Source organism: Hyperoodon ampullatus (genome assembly GCF_949752795.1).
Source record: "Hyperoodon ampullatus genome assembly, chromosome: 17".
NCBI classification, from domain to species: Eukaryota; Metazoa; Chordata; class Mammalia; order Artiodactyla; family Ziphiidae; genus Hyperoodon; species Hyperoodon ampullatus.
In genome coordinates, this window is record NC_136930.1 from 12,121,761 (window position 1) to 12,139,248 (window position 17,488).

The window sequence follows — 17,488 nt, forward strand, 5'->3', positions numbered from 1 at the left end:
TGTGCGATCTTAGTTCCCCGTCCAGGGATCGAACTTGCATCCCCTGCATTGGAAGGCAGGTTCTTAACCACTGGACCACCAGGGAAGTCCCCATCCTCACTTCTGACCAGCTGTTTCCACCACCTCCTCAAGTTTGATAACTCACTAGAATGACTCTCAGAGCTCAGGAAAGTGCTATACTTATTATTACAGTTTTATTATAGCAAAAGGATACAAATCAGCCAGCCAAAGGGGGAGATACATAGGGCCTGGTCTGGCAGCGTCCAAATATGAAGCTTCTGTCAGCCTCAGGGATGTGTCACCCTCCTAGCACATCAGTATGTGACAGTATAGAGTGTTGCCAACCACGATGTTCACCTGAGCTTTGGTGTCCAGAATTTTTACTGGAGTTTCATTGTGTAGGCATGAATGATTGAATCATTGTCCATATGTCTCAGTCTCCAGACCTTCTACTTTCCTGAGGTCAGGCTGATGTCACATGGGTCAGAGGTCCAACCCTCCAATTACATATTTGATCTTTTTGGTGTGACCAGTCCCCATCTGTGTCATCTCTTTGGCGTAAACTATCTAGGGGCTCGTGAGTCACCTTATTAGTATCAACTAAGAGGTATGTTCTGGGGACCTATCATGAGTAACAAAGACACTCTCATCACTCAGAAAGTTCCAGGAATTTAGAAGTTACCTCCCAGAAACCAGAGACAGAGGCTAGCCAGATTCTTTATTATATACAGCATGTACGTGGTTTAGTCCATATAAGCTGATGAAATGGTGTCCTTGATAAGGAGTTTGTTAGAATAACTGAAATTTAATGAAATTATGAAAGAATCAGCTGAAAATGATCTGTAAAAGCAAATGATATCTTCCATCTCTCTAAATCATTTCTAGGCATAATATTTGTGGTTCTTTTATTTAAAAAATTCTTAGACTTCTCTTACTTAGCTCATGTTCATGTTTAATAACAATTACTGAAGAGAAATGCTTATATTAATCTTTTAAGTTTAGTTCAGTCATACCTCAGTTAAAGATCATCTCCTAATCCTTTCTCTTCTTTAGAGAACTTGAACATTTTCCCTTAGACTGGTTGAGCATTATTCCTTTGATTTTGATGTTTTATATCCTGGAAGACATTTTTAATAGATGAAATAATGCAGTTAATACTTCCAACATTTTTTCATACATAAATATATTTTGACCCAACATCATAGATTTTCTGCAGTGCTTTTGAAATGTAGTTCCTGGCTCAGTGACAAGGATGAGAGCATTGCTGTATTTGGGGGTTTTTCCCTTGTATTTTCTATTAAAGAAATAAAGGAAAACATGCACATGGTAAAAAATTACAAAGAACAGAGAAGTATATAGCCTGAGAATTGGTGATCCTCCCAACCTTGTCCTCTAGTCTCTCTTGTTAAGCAGTTTCTTGTGTACAGTTTCATGACTATACTGTGCACACATGTATATAGCCCTCTCTTCTTTTTGTATATGGTAGCATAGGTCCTGTTGTGCGTTTGAAGATACCACTTTTGTGACGTATAGTATAGGGATGTGACCATGACCTCTTGGTTAAAAAGCAGCTTAATGCATCTGTTGAGAGACCTGGAGCAGCTACTGTCTGCTGCTAAGGTTTCCAGTACAGGCTGGCTGTTGGCTACTGTCTGGAACTTAGCTTGTAAATCGTTTCCTACACCTATAGAAAGAGTGGCTCATTGTGCCTGTACTGTTTGTACAAACCACATGGTTTATGCAGAATACCTGCTTTCTGTCTGCAGAGTCTGGAATTTTGGTCCGTACTAGGCAGAGGGTGCCTAGGTGACCAGCTCCCATTAAAAACCTTGGGCACTGAGTAATGAGCTTCCCTGGTAAACAATACTTCACATGTGTTGTCACAACTTGTTGCTGCAGGAATTAAGCGTGTCCTGTGTGATTCCACTGGGGAAGAACTCTTGGAAGTTTGCACCTAGTTTCCTCTGGACTTTGCCCCATGTACCTTTTCCCTTTGTTAATTTTGCTCTATAATCTTTCATGGTAATAAGCCATAATTGTGAGTATAATGACTTCTGTGTCCTGTGAGTCCTATCAAATCACCAAGCCAGGGGATGGCTTTGAAGACTACCAACACAGTCCTTTTTAGTCTTTTTTTTTTTTTTTTCGGTTCCTTTTTAGCTTCCTCACCTCTAAACTTTGGACTGCACAATCCATCTTTAACGTTTGTATTCCCTAGGTATTTTTTAATCCATCCACCGTTTCTAGGCAATATCTCTCAGTCATATCAAAATGCCATTGATCAACCCTCCAGGCTCCAGAATGCACTAGATTTATTTTAGCTTTCATGCTCTGAAGTCATGTTTTGTAAATATGCAAGCAAAAAATGACAAATTATCTAAGTAAGAAAAAAGATTTTATTCTTGTTACTAGAAATTATTTGGTATGATTTTTAAAAATTCATTTTAAATACAATTATGCTCATGGAGACTTGAAAAAGAAAGAATTATAAGGAAGGAAAATTACATTGTTGTAATTTAAAAATAATACCAGAAAAAGATTTAAAAAATAGTATCAGAAAAGAAGCAACAGCAGAATTTCCCATTGCAGAGTCACTCTAGAGTTTAGACTAAGCTAAAAAATTACAGTTAATATAAAGATTTTGGAAAACAAAAGGAAATTGTTGTTTTTACCAATTTTTAGTTGTACTTTTAATTGTCATTCCTTGTAGCATATCTAGTCTTAGGTTTCTCTTATTATAAACTAAATCCCAGACATTCTACCTCTTTGCTTCAGTTTGTACAAGTCAAATGGATCCTTTGTAATAATGTCTGTATAGCTGAAGTTTGAGTACAATGTTCTCCTCAAGGTAGCTGCATCTGTTAAGTCACCTGCTTAGGGAAAGGCTTATTATTATTTCCTATTTTTTGTCCTTTGATTATTTTTACTTAATACTTTATCGTGGTAATATCATAATGAAAAGAAGAAACTGTTTCATGGTAATTTGTAAAGTATTATGAGTGCTATGTTAGAAGGTAGATTAATTTTAAAAAGATTATACACTGTAGTTTTAAATATTTAACCCACAGCCACTATGGAAACCAAATACTTCTAATCGCTGTAGTTCTGAAACATAATGTTAACTTAGAGTCACTGATGTTGTTCTTGGTGAAGTGGCATCACTTCAAATGACCCTAAGACGACACTAATGCTTTACTTGCCACTAGAACCGTGAGAAGACAACTGCTCTGAAAAGGTAAGTCTCACCATATTTCTCAGCTCATTAAGTCAGTTAGGATGCCATTGTTAATGCTTAGTTTAAAGTGAACAGAATATTTAAATTGTTCCATACAGTTCTTAATTTTATTTCTATGACCTACGTCTAATACCATAAAATATTGGTACCAGATGACAAAAATAAGAATTAAAAAGTTAGTATTTTCTGTTGCCTAAGCCTTCAATTAATAAAATTATAAATAATTCCGAAGGCATTATGTATTCTTACTGTGTTTTAAGACAATTATTACAAATACTATTTGAATCAATAGTAAAAAGCAAATACTCATGATAAATAAAATTGAACTTCGTATGAATGATAATTGTAGGTGAAAATGAACCAGATTTTTCTTTCTTTTCTTCTTCATAAACCCACCAAGCAGAGCTGAAAATCAGCAGTAAAAGCCACCTTAAATACATGACTTAAAAAGCTGTAAATTACTTGTTCCGCTGAGTAGGAAAGCTGAGCATGTTGCAGGGTGCATCACCATTGTAGCATTGTTTTCTTTTCCCCTTTGACACAATAGAGCATCCACTGTGATCCTGTATAATGAGAGATACGTAACTCTGGTTACTAGTTATTACGCTTACTTTTTCTATACAGTCAGATCACTAGAAGCAGAAATGAAATACTAAGAATAGTGTTCTTTCTCTTTATTCTTCCTCTTACTCAGGCATGCATTCATATATTCTTTTACACGTTTATTCAGTGAACATTTTTTGAGTACAAGTTGTGTGCCAGGAATTATAAAATTGAATAAACATGGACCTTGCTTTCATTGATTTTATAGTTTAATTTCATATATGATACTCCATTCTGAATGTGAGAATCAAACCATTTTTCTCTTTAGGCTTGAATTCTGTATCTTTAAAAATAAGGTTTTTAAATTTCCTTTGTGAGGAAAGAATGCCTTTCTAGGATGATTTAAAGTTCCAAGCATATGGAATGCTTTAGATTCTTTTGGAAGAGAGTTGGGAGCATGAGTGAGAGGTGTCTCTAAGGAATCCTCTGTTATACCCCCTGTCATCAGGAGTTAAGCAGGCCAAAAGTGTTTACGAAGAGAATTCGGGTGTTTATGGTAGAAAGGGGAATTTAGTATTGCATAAAATAGACATCCATTTATATTTATACTACTTTGGCATTTTTGCCCCTGAAATATTTTAGTGATATAATAAAGCAGTGATATGACACAGTCATGATAAGTTTCCATCATTTAGCTGCATTGTGAGGAATAAGGCACAAAAAATGGTAATATCCTTATTGGTTTATTACCTACAGTCAGTTGTTTCATCTGCATTTCTTGTAGCTGACTCTTTAAGGAAACTTTTTATTTTGTTCAGAAATAATATTTTATACTATAGTATTGCATAGTAGGACTAAAAAAAGCGAGAGGGGCTTCACAAATCGAAATACTCATCTGATATCTGTGCTTCTTGATATAACATTTTACTATTAAAAATAATTAAAAGTATGTAATTTGATTTTAACAGTTTTATTGAGATATAATTTACATAACATAAACTTTACCCATTTAAATTGTACAATTCAGTTGTTTTCAGTGTATTTACAAGTTGTGCAGCCATCACTATTGTCATCACCCCAAAATATAATTTGATTTTTAAACTCTTGAATAAGGAAACCCTACTCAAAATGGAAGTTTTTCTTAAAAAACTAAGATTCTTTTACAGAGTTTCTGTTGGGATTATGAAAAAACTCTGGAAATGGATAATGGTGGTGGTTGCACAGCATTTTGAATGTACTTAATGCCAGTGAATTGTATGCTTGAAAATGGTTAAAATGGTAAATCTTATATCATGTACGTTTTATCACAATAAAAGTTAATATCCATTTATGTGAAATCAGAATTGGTGGCTTAACTTTAAAAGTTTTTGGAAATTTCAGCCTAAGCAATGGAAGGCTCTAACAATTTTTTTCAAACATGTTGTATTCAGTACCCCGTGATAAACCATAATGGAAAGGAATATGAAAAAGTATATATATGTATAACCAAATCACTTTGCTGTGCAGCAGAAATTAACACAACATTGTAAATCAACTATACTTCAGTAAACTTTTAAAAATTATAACACGGATACTCTTATAAGTTAAAAAAATCACATTATTAATTTTCACAGACTGAAAAACAGACGTTGAAGTTGTAGGTATTTTAAAAGAAATTTCAATAGAATTAAATGAAGAAGTAAAGGTAATTGGCTTTTCTTTAATTTGTTTGCAAGATGGCAAACAATGCAGAACCATTTGTCTAAAGGGGAAGAAGTAAATATAACACACCCTGTAATAGAAAGATATCTTTTTACAGATATATAAAAGTCTCCGGGAGGACACACAGACACAGCAATGTTGGTTGTTTTGGGCAGGAGAACTGGGTGGCAGAGGTTCATGGGAGGGAGGGGTATTTTCCATTATGTGAATGTATTACCTATTGAAACATTTCAAATGAAAAATTTATTATCCTGATCCAAGTGTCAGAATCAACATGACTGTGTTCCTTCCTACTGTGCTTTGTTACAGGAGATTGTATTAAAATTGAGATTGGGTTGAGAATGAGCTACATTGCTTAAGAAGTTGTTTTCTTTCTAGGAATTGATTATGGATTAAGTTTACCGCTTGGGGAAGACTATGAACGGAAGAAACATAAACTGAAAGAAGAATTACGGCAAGATTACAGACGCTATCTTACTCAGGTAATGAGTTGTACTAACTAGTTTTATGCTTCAGAATTTACCTCCTAAATTTGTTTTCCTAAGGTTTTAGTCACATGCATTAATTTTTAGGTTTTTAATGGTATCTAGCGATGGGTATTGTAGCAAAAGTTAAGTGACACATATACACATTCACACTGATAGAGAAAAGAACGGTGCTGAGAACTGGTGCCATGGAATAACGGACTCTTGACCTTTTAAGTAGGGCAGTGGGTTCCAATTGTAAATGAGATTGTAAATTCTTTTTGTTCATGTTTTGTGTAAAGTTGTCATGGTTTAAAATAGCCCAGTTATGATTTCCTACTGCTCTCCTCTGCTCAGCCATGTATTAAAATGACATGTGGAGTTCTAGTTGCTAATTATTTTCTTATGAGCTAAGCTTATAAAACTTCCTTCAGCATATTTCCTTAACCACCAGTCTTTGCTTTATAGTTTAATCTGTTTACTTTATAGTTTAATCCTTTTGCTTAGTGGAACTCTTGTTTTAAGTATATTTTGTTAAATTATATAATAGCTAAACTAATGATTTATTGTAAGTTTTTTTAATTTTTAAACATCTTTATTGGAGTATAATTGCTTTACAATGGTGTGTTAGTTTCTGCTTTATAACAAAGTGAATCAGCTATATGTATACATGTATCCCCATATCCCCTCCCTCTTGAGCCTCCCTCCCACCTTCCCTATTCCACCCCTCTAGGTGGTCACAAAGCACCGAGCTAATCTCTCTGTGCTATGTGGCTGCTTCCCACTAGCTATCTATTTTACATTTAGTAGTGTGTATATGTCCATGCCACTTATTGTAAGTTTTAAAATGCAATTTGCTTACTAGGTTATAAATGTATCTAAACAGTCATGATGTTTCTAGTCATCCCAAGATATTCTTTCGTTTTTTCTACTTTATAATGTTTATTCCAAATGTATAAATGGTCTCTTATTTATTCTGATTTGTACATAGAGAGAGAGGACTTTGAATACATTTTACCAATGGTTTGTTTCCCTTGACTTTAGGGTATTACACAAGCAAAAAGAAAGGTAGGGCTGCCTACAAAATGCTCTCCTTTAATTTTTTTGTTTTGTTTTGTTTTAGATCTAGTAGCTTGTAATCATTTGCATTTATGATATTGTTGTACTCAAACTAGTAAGAAAAATAGTTTCATTTGTGATTCAGAGACTTTTGAATGGCACCATTTTGGATTCTTGCTTTTAGCAAAATGACACTCTATATATTATAAGTTTCCATTAATACAATCAAGTATTCTTTTTGATTCCTGCTTTGCATTTGTTTCTGTTGCTTTCTTATTCATCTTTTAGAAATACTCAGCAGCTATTTTAAGTCCATTTGTTTTCAGCATGCTAGTTTTTGTTCTTCAAAATAATTATAATTGTGCTAATCACATTAAGATTAATAAAATAATGGAATATTCAGGATATTCTAAAATATTTTTGAACTGTGTGCTGTCAGTCTGGATTACTCAATATTTTTGCACCCAAACTTGTGGATTACATTTGTAAATTTATATTGGAAAACAAAGAAAACGTTTTATAAAACTGTTCTTAAAATGAATCTTACACAACCATTCATCATACAACCAACACTTTTTAAACACTTATGAAGATAAATCTGGTATGAATCCTGTCTTCAAGGGGCTTAGCATCTAGTTGTAGAGATAACATTCATACAATTCAGAAAGTGATAACTCTTAACAAGACAGATAAAATGATCAGGAAAGGGCTCAAGGTGTTATTTTGTAAGACATTATAGGATAGGTAGAATTTGGATATTCCAGAGGGTGAATATTTTAGAGGGTAAGGAGAGGAAGCTTTTCAGCTGGAGAGTAGTAGAATGAAGAAGGACTTGGAGGGCAGACTTTAGTTGTGTATGCATGAGACATATTAGCTTTACCAGCCTGACTGAGTTACAGTAGATTTTTTTTTTGAGAGTAGTAAGATATAATGATGTAGGTAGATAGAATAGGATAGATTAGAAGGCAGTAGATTTTTAACTTGATATGTATGATAGTTGTGAACCATTATATCTGCTTGAGCAGCTTGTGAGGAGCTTGATAAATTTGCTTTTGGATAGTTAGTTCTTCATGTTAGACACTGTTACTGTCTTAAATTACTGCTACAGATTTTTTTTTTTTATATTTATTTATTTATTTGTCTGAGCTGGGTCTTAGTTGCAGCATGCGGGATCTTCATTGTGGCATGCTAACTCTTAGTTGTGGTATGTGGGATCTAGTTCCCTGACCAGGGATTGAACCCGGGCCGCCTGCACTGGGAGCACGGAGTCTTAGCCACTGGACGAGCAGGGAAGTCCCAGATTTTTGACTGATCTCCTTGCACTGATTTTCAGTGCATTCTCCATGCTACTTTCCGGAATGATCCTGTTCTTACCGATTTAAATACTTCAGTGTCTCCTCACTGCCTTCAGGATAAAAATCCAAATTCCTTAGCTGTGACACATGAAGTCTTTCATGTTCCAGCCTGCCTCCCTGGCCTTGTGCCTCATTATCCTCTCCCCTTCCCTACTGCTACTTATTGGGTGGAGTTTTCCTCTAATAGCTACTATTTTCACTTGTGGGTTTTACATTACTTTATAGATACAAGATTTTTAAAAAGAATGGCAGTGGGAGGTATGAGAAGAAATTGCCTTTATGAAGCACAAATCTTTAAATTCAAAGGGATGTGAAGGAGTTTTTGGTGTTGGATTGTTAAGAATATGGTTGTGGTAGAGGAACAGTCGTTTCTTAATATGACAAAGACAATTTTTGATTGACATCTGAGAAGGCGGGAGTGGAGAGGAAAGCAAGGGAAAAAGAAAATTCCGTAGGACATGGGGAGGTGGCTGCAGTGGCTTCCTTGACCCCTGGAATATGTACAGTTTACAAGTCCCATTCTTTCTGGATTTCTTGTGGCTTCCAGACTTTTGGTTTGCATGGATATTTAAATTAAAAAGTAATCAAATCTTAAAATTTTGCCATGAAGAGCCACTAAAACAAATAACTACCATCTTCTTTCTGTTTTTTAGAATAAAAGACACTTGACCGTCTAACAACACACAAAGAACGTATTCTCAGGAGAAGTTTTTAAACTGAATCAGTAAATTTATATTTCTAGCTCAGACCTCTCTCCTGAACCTCCAACTCTTCTAGTTGGTTGCCTATTTGACATTTTCACTTAGAAATCTAGTGGGTATCTTGTGTGGAACATGTCTAAAAGGGAACTCTACATTTCCAGTTTTCCCACTCCCATTCCCTAGAAGCCCGTAATATCTGTAGCTTATTCTTTTTACTTTTTATTTTTTGGTTATAGCACTTACCACCTTCTAACATACCATATAATTACTCTTCATTATGTTTATTATTTCTTGTCAGTTTCGCCTGCTGGAATGTAAGCTTCAGGAAGGCCAAGATCTTTTGTTTTGTTGACCGATGAGTCCCAGATGTATTAAACAGTTTAGACATATTAGGCACTCAATATTTACTAAATGAATGAGTGAATGATTAAAATTCAGCATTTTGAAAAACTCACTGTATTGTCCTTATTGTTAATTTTTTTCATTTTATTGAAAAGTACAAACATCATCCTGGACCCATGTTGGGAGTGGGGAATTGCCTAATGAAGGAGTAAGGATGTAGTATCTCTGTATTCCCAAGATTGGAACTCTGAATATGTTTTTTGGTACATGTATAACTCTACAAAATGGCTAGGTTTACAGTGTACTTTGGTATATAGGGATCAAACTGACGCAGGGATCTAGTCATGTGTCATATTGTTTCCTTGACAAATAAGCTTAGAATTTTGTATTACCAACTTTCAAATTAGCTTTTGTAGCACAACTTATTTGTAAATTCAGATTTAACAGAACCTTATTAATCAGTTTTATTAATTACTTTGTTCCTGTAATGTTTTGAATGTAACTATTGTAGTACATTATATTGTAGTTATTTGTTTCCGTGTTTGTTTCTTCAACTGAATTTTAAATCTCTTAAGTATAGGGACCATATGCTTATGGTTGTCTCCCTACTACCTATAAAAGTAACTGGAAGGTATTAGATGGTCAATAATTGCTTGTTTTATGAATAAATAAAAGACATGAAATTAGGTTAATAAGTATTGATTGATTTAATCCTCATAACCTAGTGATGTAGGTGCCATTATTCCTGTTCTACAAAGAAACGGAGGCAGAGAAGTTAAGTAACTTATCCAGATTATATGACTACTAAGGAACAGTACCAGAAAGTTGGCGGTTGTGTGTATTTTTTACAAATCCCTTGTGTTTGTTTTACAGTGTTCAAAGAGATTTTACATTTCTTTATCCTCCTTGATCCTATACCAGCTTTGGTAAGGCAGAGCAGATACCATTCTCATTTTACAGAAGAAGAAAGTCTGGGTCAGGGAGGTTAAGTGACTTGCTCAGTGTTGCACAACTGAGAAATGCTGGGGCTGGTCCTAGAGCCCAAGTCTTTGGATTCCTAGTCTGATGCTCTGTCTGCCACACTGTGTTACCTAAATGCTTAATGAGCAAGAATGGAGAGGCACATAGAGAAATAATGTTTGTAGTTTATGTCTTCTGGCATTTAAATAGATATCCACTAATATAATTATAGGGAAATTAGAAAATTCTCTTTTTTTTCTAATTACTTTTGGTATAGTCTCTATACATTTGTAGTTTCTGTTTTCATCTCCATTTCATTCTGTTGGTCTGTATAATGTAATAATTTAGAATATAGAATGTAAAGACATTTATGAAACATTTTATAAAGGCAATTAGGTAATATATTTTTTTAATATGTACATATACAGAAAAATTTTCTATCCACGAGTGAAACAGATCCATCTGCTCTGGGAGTTTCTCTTCCTATTGGTGAGAGGTTATCTGCCAAGGTAGGTGGATAGGAATAGTAATTGTTGGTAGCAGTTTTACGAGGCATCAAAATCATGAAAGAACATACTTTTGATTTAAATGCAGACAAGATTACATCATATCCCGTACTTGATTTTTTCAAAATCTGTGGAGTCTCTAGTGCTGTTGAAACAAGGTTTTTTGAATGTTACATTTGTAACTGTGTAATATGATATATTTCTTTAATATAATGATTAATTGAATATTCAGAATTCAGTTTTTTTCAGCATTCGTTTCTAAGCTATAAAGTTCATGGTATATGACACAATTATCAGTGAGATGAGCAGATGAGAGAGTATACTGAGCTTTTATGTAGGTGACATCTGGGGCTATTTGAATGTGTGTTCCCATCACAAATACATGTACATAATCTGAACAGGGCGTAGTGATTAAGCACTGTACACCTCTTGTAGAGACTCAAATTCCCAAGCTAGATCACAGTCATGACACAGTATATAAGACAAGTGGACAGTTAAGTTTCAAAAGACAACCTCGCTCTTTTAATACTTTTTTTTTTTAGATTGTGCTGTTTCAATGATGTTGAAGTAATGTATTAGGGCTTAAGAACATTTACTAATGCAACATGTTTGTATTTCAACAGAACATTTACGTTATAATATTTTACCTTTTTATGTTTAAAATATAACAAGGATCTTTCCTTAAACTTGGGAAAGAAATGGTTAGAAGCAGGTCTTTCAGGAGTGGGGTGGGGGACTGGAGGCAAGAGGTGTCCCTGAGAAGGAAAGTAGGACAGTAACCTGGGCAGATCTTGGAAACATGCTAATGATAGACCTCCTGGCAAACACATTCATATACTTACTAGTGGGAGAGATTTATTTACGAATGCTTTTGGCAGAGTGCACCTGGATTGTCTAGGATTGATGTTGGTAAACAAACCTAGAATTCAGGGACTTACAGGGCATGGCTCCTAGGAAGGTATCATCTAAGCCAAGTAACTACTGGCATATAAAATGGAGGTGTTTCATAATCAAAGCCACTCCCTTAGTATTAGAGACCTCATGTGCTAATCTGGACTTAAGCATGTAGTAAATCTTATTTTAATGTGGTAAGAATGGACGTGGGGAATTGCATTGGTGGTCTCGGACCTCTTCCTGCTTCTCCTGTGCCTTACAGCCACTTCTGTCCTTGAAAATATTAGTAAAGCTTGATTCTGGGTAAGATCTCTGATTTGTATGAGTCTGATTTGACATTAGGTACTTTTTCCTGATGTTGAAGTTAACATTGCCTTTTGGTTTTCTATTTGAAGGAAAGGTTGAAACTTGAACGCAACAAAGAATACAATCAATTTCTCAGGGATAAGGAAGAATCCACGGAAAAGTTCAGACAGGTAGAAAAGAGTACTGAGGTAGGTTTTGCTTTTAAAGTAAATCTTTTAACACCACAGGTTGAATATTTGTCCTTACTTGAAAATATTTTTATATTATTAGACATTTCACTTAGGTTTCATATAAATATTTAAAAAGTCAAGCCAAATTGAACCAAACACAGGACATTTAAATTTTGAATTTTGTAAATGCTTTTATCTCATATTGAAGAACTTACCCTACTTTTTTTTTTTTTTTTTTTTTTTTGCGGTACGTGGGCCTCTCACTGTTGTGGCCTCTCCCGTTGTGGAGCACAGGCTCCGGACACGCAGGCTCAACAGCCGTGGCTCACGGGCCTAGCCGCTCCGCGGCATGTGGGGTCTTCCTGGACCGGGGCATGAACCCGTGTCCCCTGCATCAGCAGGCAGACTCTCAACCACTGCGCCACCAGGGAAGCCCGAACTTACCCTACTTTTTTTTTTTTTTTTTTGCATTACGTGGGCTTCTCACTGCTGTGGCCTCTCCCGTTGCGGAGCACAGGCTCTGGACGCGCAGGCCCAGCAGCCATGGCTCACGGGCCTAGCCGCTCCGCGGCATGTGGGATCTTCCCAGACCGGGGCACGAACCCGTGTCCCCTGCATCGGCAGGCGGACTCTCAACCACTGCGCCACCAGGGAAGCCCTACCCTACTTTTTAACTTCATGGAGGAGATTTAATTTTAGAGATTGGTTTTAAGTGACGTTTGTTTATTTTTTATTTTTAAATGATGTTTTTATATTGACAATTTCTAGCTGTGTGTGTGTGTGTGTGTGTGTGTGTGTGTGTATTTTTTTTAACCCAAATTTAAGGGTGGTTGATGTTACTAGGGCCAAAAAAATTTAATACCTTCTATATTCTTTGTGTTGAGAAGGAATTTAATGTGAAATATTTTGAAGCACTATTTAACTGCCAAAATATGCCTAATATCTCCCTGGCATAGTTTATCCTCTCTTTTTGTAGCCATCTATCCATATTACTGTTACCTATTTATTTGGTATTTATTAAGTTTTATTAAAGGATAACACTTCCTTGAAGGTTTTTTTCCTAAAGATAAGATGTTTCTTATGGGTGATCAAGCTTTAGAGTTGAGACAGTAAATAGATTAAGATCATTTGAGAGTTTAATTGCCTTTTAAGAAATAGCATCTCTTTAAGATATTTTTCTTCTTTTTTTCTTTTTTAATTGGGCAGCACAAGAATCAAAGAAGTAAAAAGCCTATTAGTCAGGTTAAACCTGATTTACCTTCACAAATGCAGTCATCTTGGGAAAATTCAGAGGGTCCTAGGAAAGATGTCTTAACTCCTTCAGAGGCATATGAAGAGCTTCTAAACCAAAGACGACTAGAAGAGGACAGATACCGAAAACTAGATGATGAAATTGAATTAAGGAATAATAGAAGAGTCATTAAAAAGACTAATGAAGAAGTGGGCATTTCCAATAAAAAACATCAGAGGTTTGTCAGCAAGACTGACATTCCAGATAGAAGATTTCACAGGTTTAATGAGGATCCTGCTTTTGATAAACAGTATTATAGACCAGGCCAAGATCCTGAAGTAAGTGAAGAAATGGACGAGAGGTTTAGATATGAAAGTGATTTTGATAGAAGACTTTTGAGAGTGTATACAAATGACAGGTATTTACAACTTCATTTTTATCTTCTTTATTTGCTTAATATTATTCTTGTTACTTTTTATCATCATGTTAAGGAGACACAGTTTCATTTGATTTACATGATGCTTCAGTTTTAAGTTACACCATAATTTTATGTGCCACTGTAGGAACAAAGAAAACAGCCCAAGATGGGGAGAAAGGGGCCCCATTAAAAAGCTGGGACACTGAAAGGCTACAACCTTTATATAAACTTAAATGGGAAATAGACTTTCCCACAGAAAAGGACAGAAAAAAACCTTCCACTGTTAACCTTGGCACTGAGTGGAGGGAGTAAAAAGGGACTTCCCTGAGAATTTGAGCTGTAAGCCAGTACTGATTCAGGTTTTCAGTCTGAATTCATGCTGCCAGTATTGTACAAAACAACGCTGAGGCGAGAATTCAGAGTTATCTCATATCCATAGTGCCCCTAGGTGACTGGCAGGAGAAAAATAACTTCTCCCTGCAATACGTGACTTACAACCAGGTCCAAGGCTCTCCTGGTTTCAGATGTTAAAATGTGGGGAAAAAAAGACACCTTAAAACAGATGAAATACAGTTTATTCCTTTAATATTTCTGTGCTCTAAGTACTTCTATCAACTTTTTTTGTTTTTAAGTTACTTATTTAATGTTTATTTTACTGATATGGCACTAAGTTTTTTTGATCAGATTTTTAGATGCTTTTCAGTTCCTTTGCATGTTGTTTCTATGACGCTATTTGTAATTTATTAATTGCTACAATGGGGTTTTATTAAGTCATTTGTCTTAATACTTAAAACTTGCTATATTTTAATCTAACTTTTGATTTGGAGATAAAAGTATGGTAGGATCTGATATTTTCATTGACTAGTCAACCTGTAGGGATTAAATGTAAATGTTGAGCAGTTCATGGGACCTGTTTCATTCATTAGTCCAAATAGATTATTTTTGTAGTATTTTAGAAAATTTTCTGAGACATAATGCTACATGTTCATTATTCTAATTATTAAATAATCATACAAAACCTTTGCAGTTCTTTGTCAACTACTCTTTATTCTTTAGTTATTACGTCCTGCTCATCCAATCTTTTTAATATTCACCCTGATTTAGGTAATTTGACTGAAGGATTAGAATTTTGTAATGTCCATTATAGTTTATCTCTGATTTGAATCTAATTGTACTTCAGAAAATGCTGCGAATTCTGTAATGTGTTATATTTGAAAATGTTTATATCTGGAGGTAGTCAAAGGCTACCTGAACTCCAAGAAGTTTCAGTTAGGGAAATACAGATATTCTTGGACTCTTGGTACTGCCTTATTTGTACATGAGAACTTTTTTTTTCTTATGGTGTCAGTTTACCTTTAGAGTATAATGTAATGCGTATCTTTTAAGTTTGGAATTTCAAAAAACTTATGATGGTTGTTGCTTTGTTTTTAATATATTTTAATCTATTATTTTTGTAATTACACCCTGTGATAATTTTATACATGAACTAACAAATCAATTTCAGCCTAATTATTTGATAACAATCTTATTTTTTTATGTATCCCATGAACGAAATGAACTGTTTCTATATATAATCTTCCCCAAGTAGTAGTTTAAGAATAGATTAAATATGTAGATGAGTGAGAATAATTCCTGTTATACATTTTAATGTTTTTACAATATTTCTTAAAAATGTAAATCATTTATTATACATCTTGTTAATGTGTAAACTCTTACATCTCTAACTGTAAGGTTTTTCACATATGTCTCAGTGGCAGGTGAGGTTAAAATTGGATTTCTATATTTCAGATTTGGAGATTTCTAAAAGAAAAGATTTCATATTGAACATTAATTAGATTTTTTTAGCAGGCAGAGTGGTTGCTAGGAAAAATGACTCTACTTGTTAGTGAAATTTTTGAGACTAAAGAAATGTGTAACTTCATTTGATCTCTTGATTTAACTATTTATTCTTAAAACAGTTGTTTCTTGGCATCCAAGGGGGATCGATTCCAGGACCCCTCACGGATATCAAAATCTTTGGATGCTCAAGTCCCTTATGTAAACTGGTGTAGCGTTTGCGTGTCATCTATGCACATCCTCCCTTATGCTTTAACTCATCTCTAGTTTACTTATAATATCTAATATAAATGCTATGTATATAGTTATAAGTGCTATATATTAATAAGTAGTTACCTGTGTGCGGGAAGTTCAAGTTTTGCCTTTTGGAGCTTTCTGGAATTTTTCCCCCCAGATGTTTTCTATCCAAGATTGGTTGACTCCACGGATGCAGAACCTACAGATATGGAGGGCTGACTATATACTGAGAAGTACAAAATTCTTCTTCATTCTTCTAAATTTCCTGTGTTCTCTTTTTTCCTTCTAATAGTCAACATGCGATAAATTCTAGTTTTGATTTTTAGTAATTTTTGATTTTTAGGTTTTTGGTCTCAGTTCTTTTCTAATTACCCTATAAACTTTTCCATATATCATTATGTATTTATTAATGAAATATTTTCCCCACTTTTGGAAGGATAAAGCCCAGGAATGATTTTACTTTCCTAAACTAATCATTAATCACTGGCAAGTGTTTTAAAATAGTTAACAGAATGGTTAGCACTTAGTTCAACAGTAGCATTCTGTGTGTGTGTGTGTGTGTGTGTGCGCGTGCGCGCGTGCCTGTGTGTATTGTTTGATACATATTTACCAATTTAAGTAAATTTATAATGTTTTAGGAGCTTTCTAAAGTTGAATATAATAGTCTATCTTATAATACTTTGAAATTTATATGCTTTTAAAAAAGATAGTCATCCTAGTCTTTATTATTTAACTTGAGCTGTAGAAGTTAATATATTACCTTATTATGTTTTACTTTATAACCAATGTTAAGGAGTAAAAGAAATTTTTAACCTTAAAGAATGCTGTTTTTTAAATCTTTTATGTGATTAATGCAGTTAGCACTTCCAGTCTGTTTTACTCTTGATATTTGTTAGTTGGTAATCTTGCTCTATGTAACAAAATTCTGAAATTCCGCTCCATCTGAAATTCCGCTCCATCTGAAATTAGAATCTGAGATAGAATCAGAATCTGACTCAATAGATGGAGTGCTTGCTTACTTAGTGTAGGACATTCTAAGAAGTGTGCTTAATATGTAAGGTATAAATGAGGAGAAATAGCTTATTAGAACATGAGTTATTTAACTTGATATTACTTTTTTTCTTGTAGTAGTTACTTTTCATTTATACTTGGAAGGACCATTTTTATATTAAGTATTTTCCCCACTTTAAAGATGGGGTCAATATTAGAAAAACACTGTTATTGAATTAAAGTAAATATAAAAATTGGGAAAGAACAGAAAACAATGAGAAAAATGGTGACCAACATTTTATTTATTTATTTATTTATTTATTTATTTATTTATTTATTTATTTATTTATTTAGGCTGTGTTGGGTCTTTGTTTCTGTGCGAGGGTTTTCTCTAGTTGCGGCGAGCGGGGGCCACTCTTCATCACAGTGCGCGGGCCTCTCACTGTCGCGGCCTCTCTTGTTGTGGAGCACAAGCTCCAGACACGCAGGCTCAGTAGTTGTGGCTCACGGGCCTAGTTGCTCCACGGCATGAGGGATCTT

General features: G+C 34.6%; 1 protein-coding gene across 4 annotated transcripts in view; it reads left to right on the plus strand.

Annotated features, from left to right (window-relative positions):
- Window positions 1–13,802: 13,802 nt before the first annotated feature.
- The window catches only part of CSPP1 (centrosome and spindle pole associated protein 1), a gene marked incomplete at its 3' end in the record, with an annotated part of 87,163 nt that continues 83,477 nt past the window's right edge, over window positions 13,803–17,488 (plus strand). For 3 of the 4 annotated variants that reach the window (XM_079722750.1, XM_079722751.1, XM_079722753.1), the window contains exon 1: window positions 13,803–13,885. In XM_079722750.1, coding sequence (XP_079578876.1) covers window positions 13,818–13,885 — 68 coding nt within the window. In that variant the 5' untranslated portion in view covers window positions 13,803–13,817. The remainder of the gene's footprint in view (window positions 13,886–17,488) is intronic. The other variant, XM_079722752.1, reaches the window with a different exon arrangement.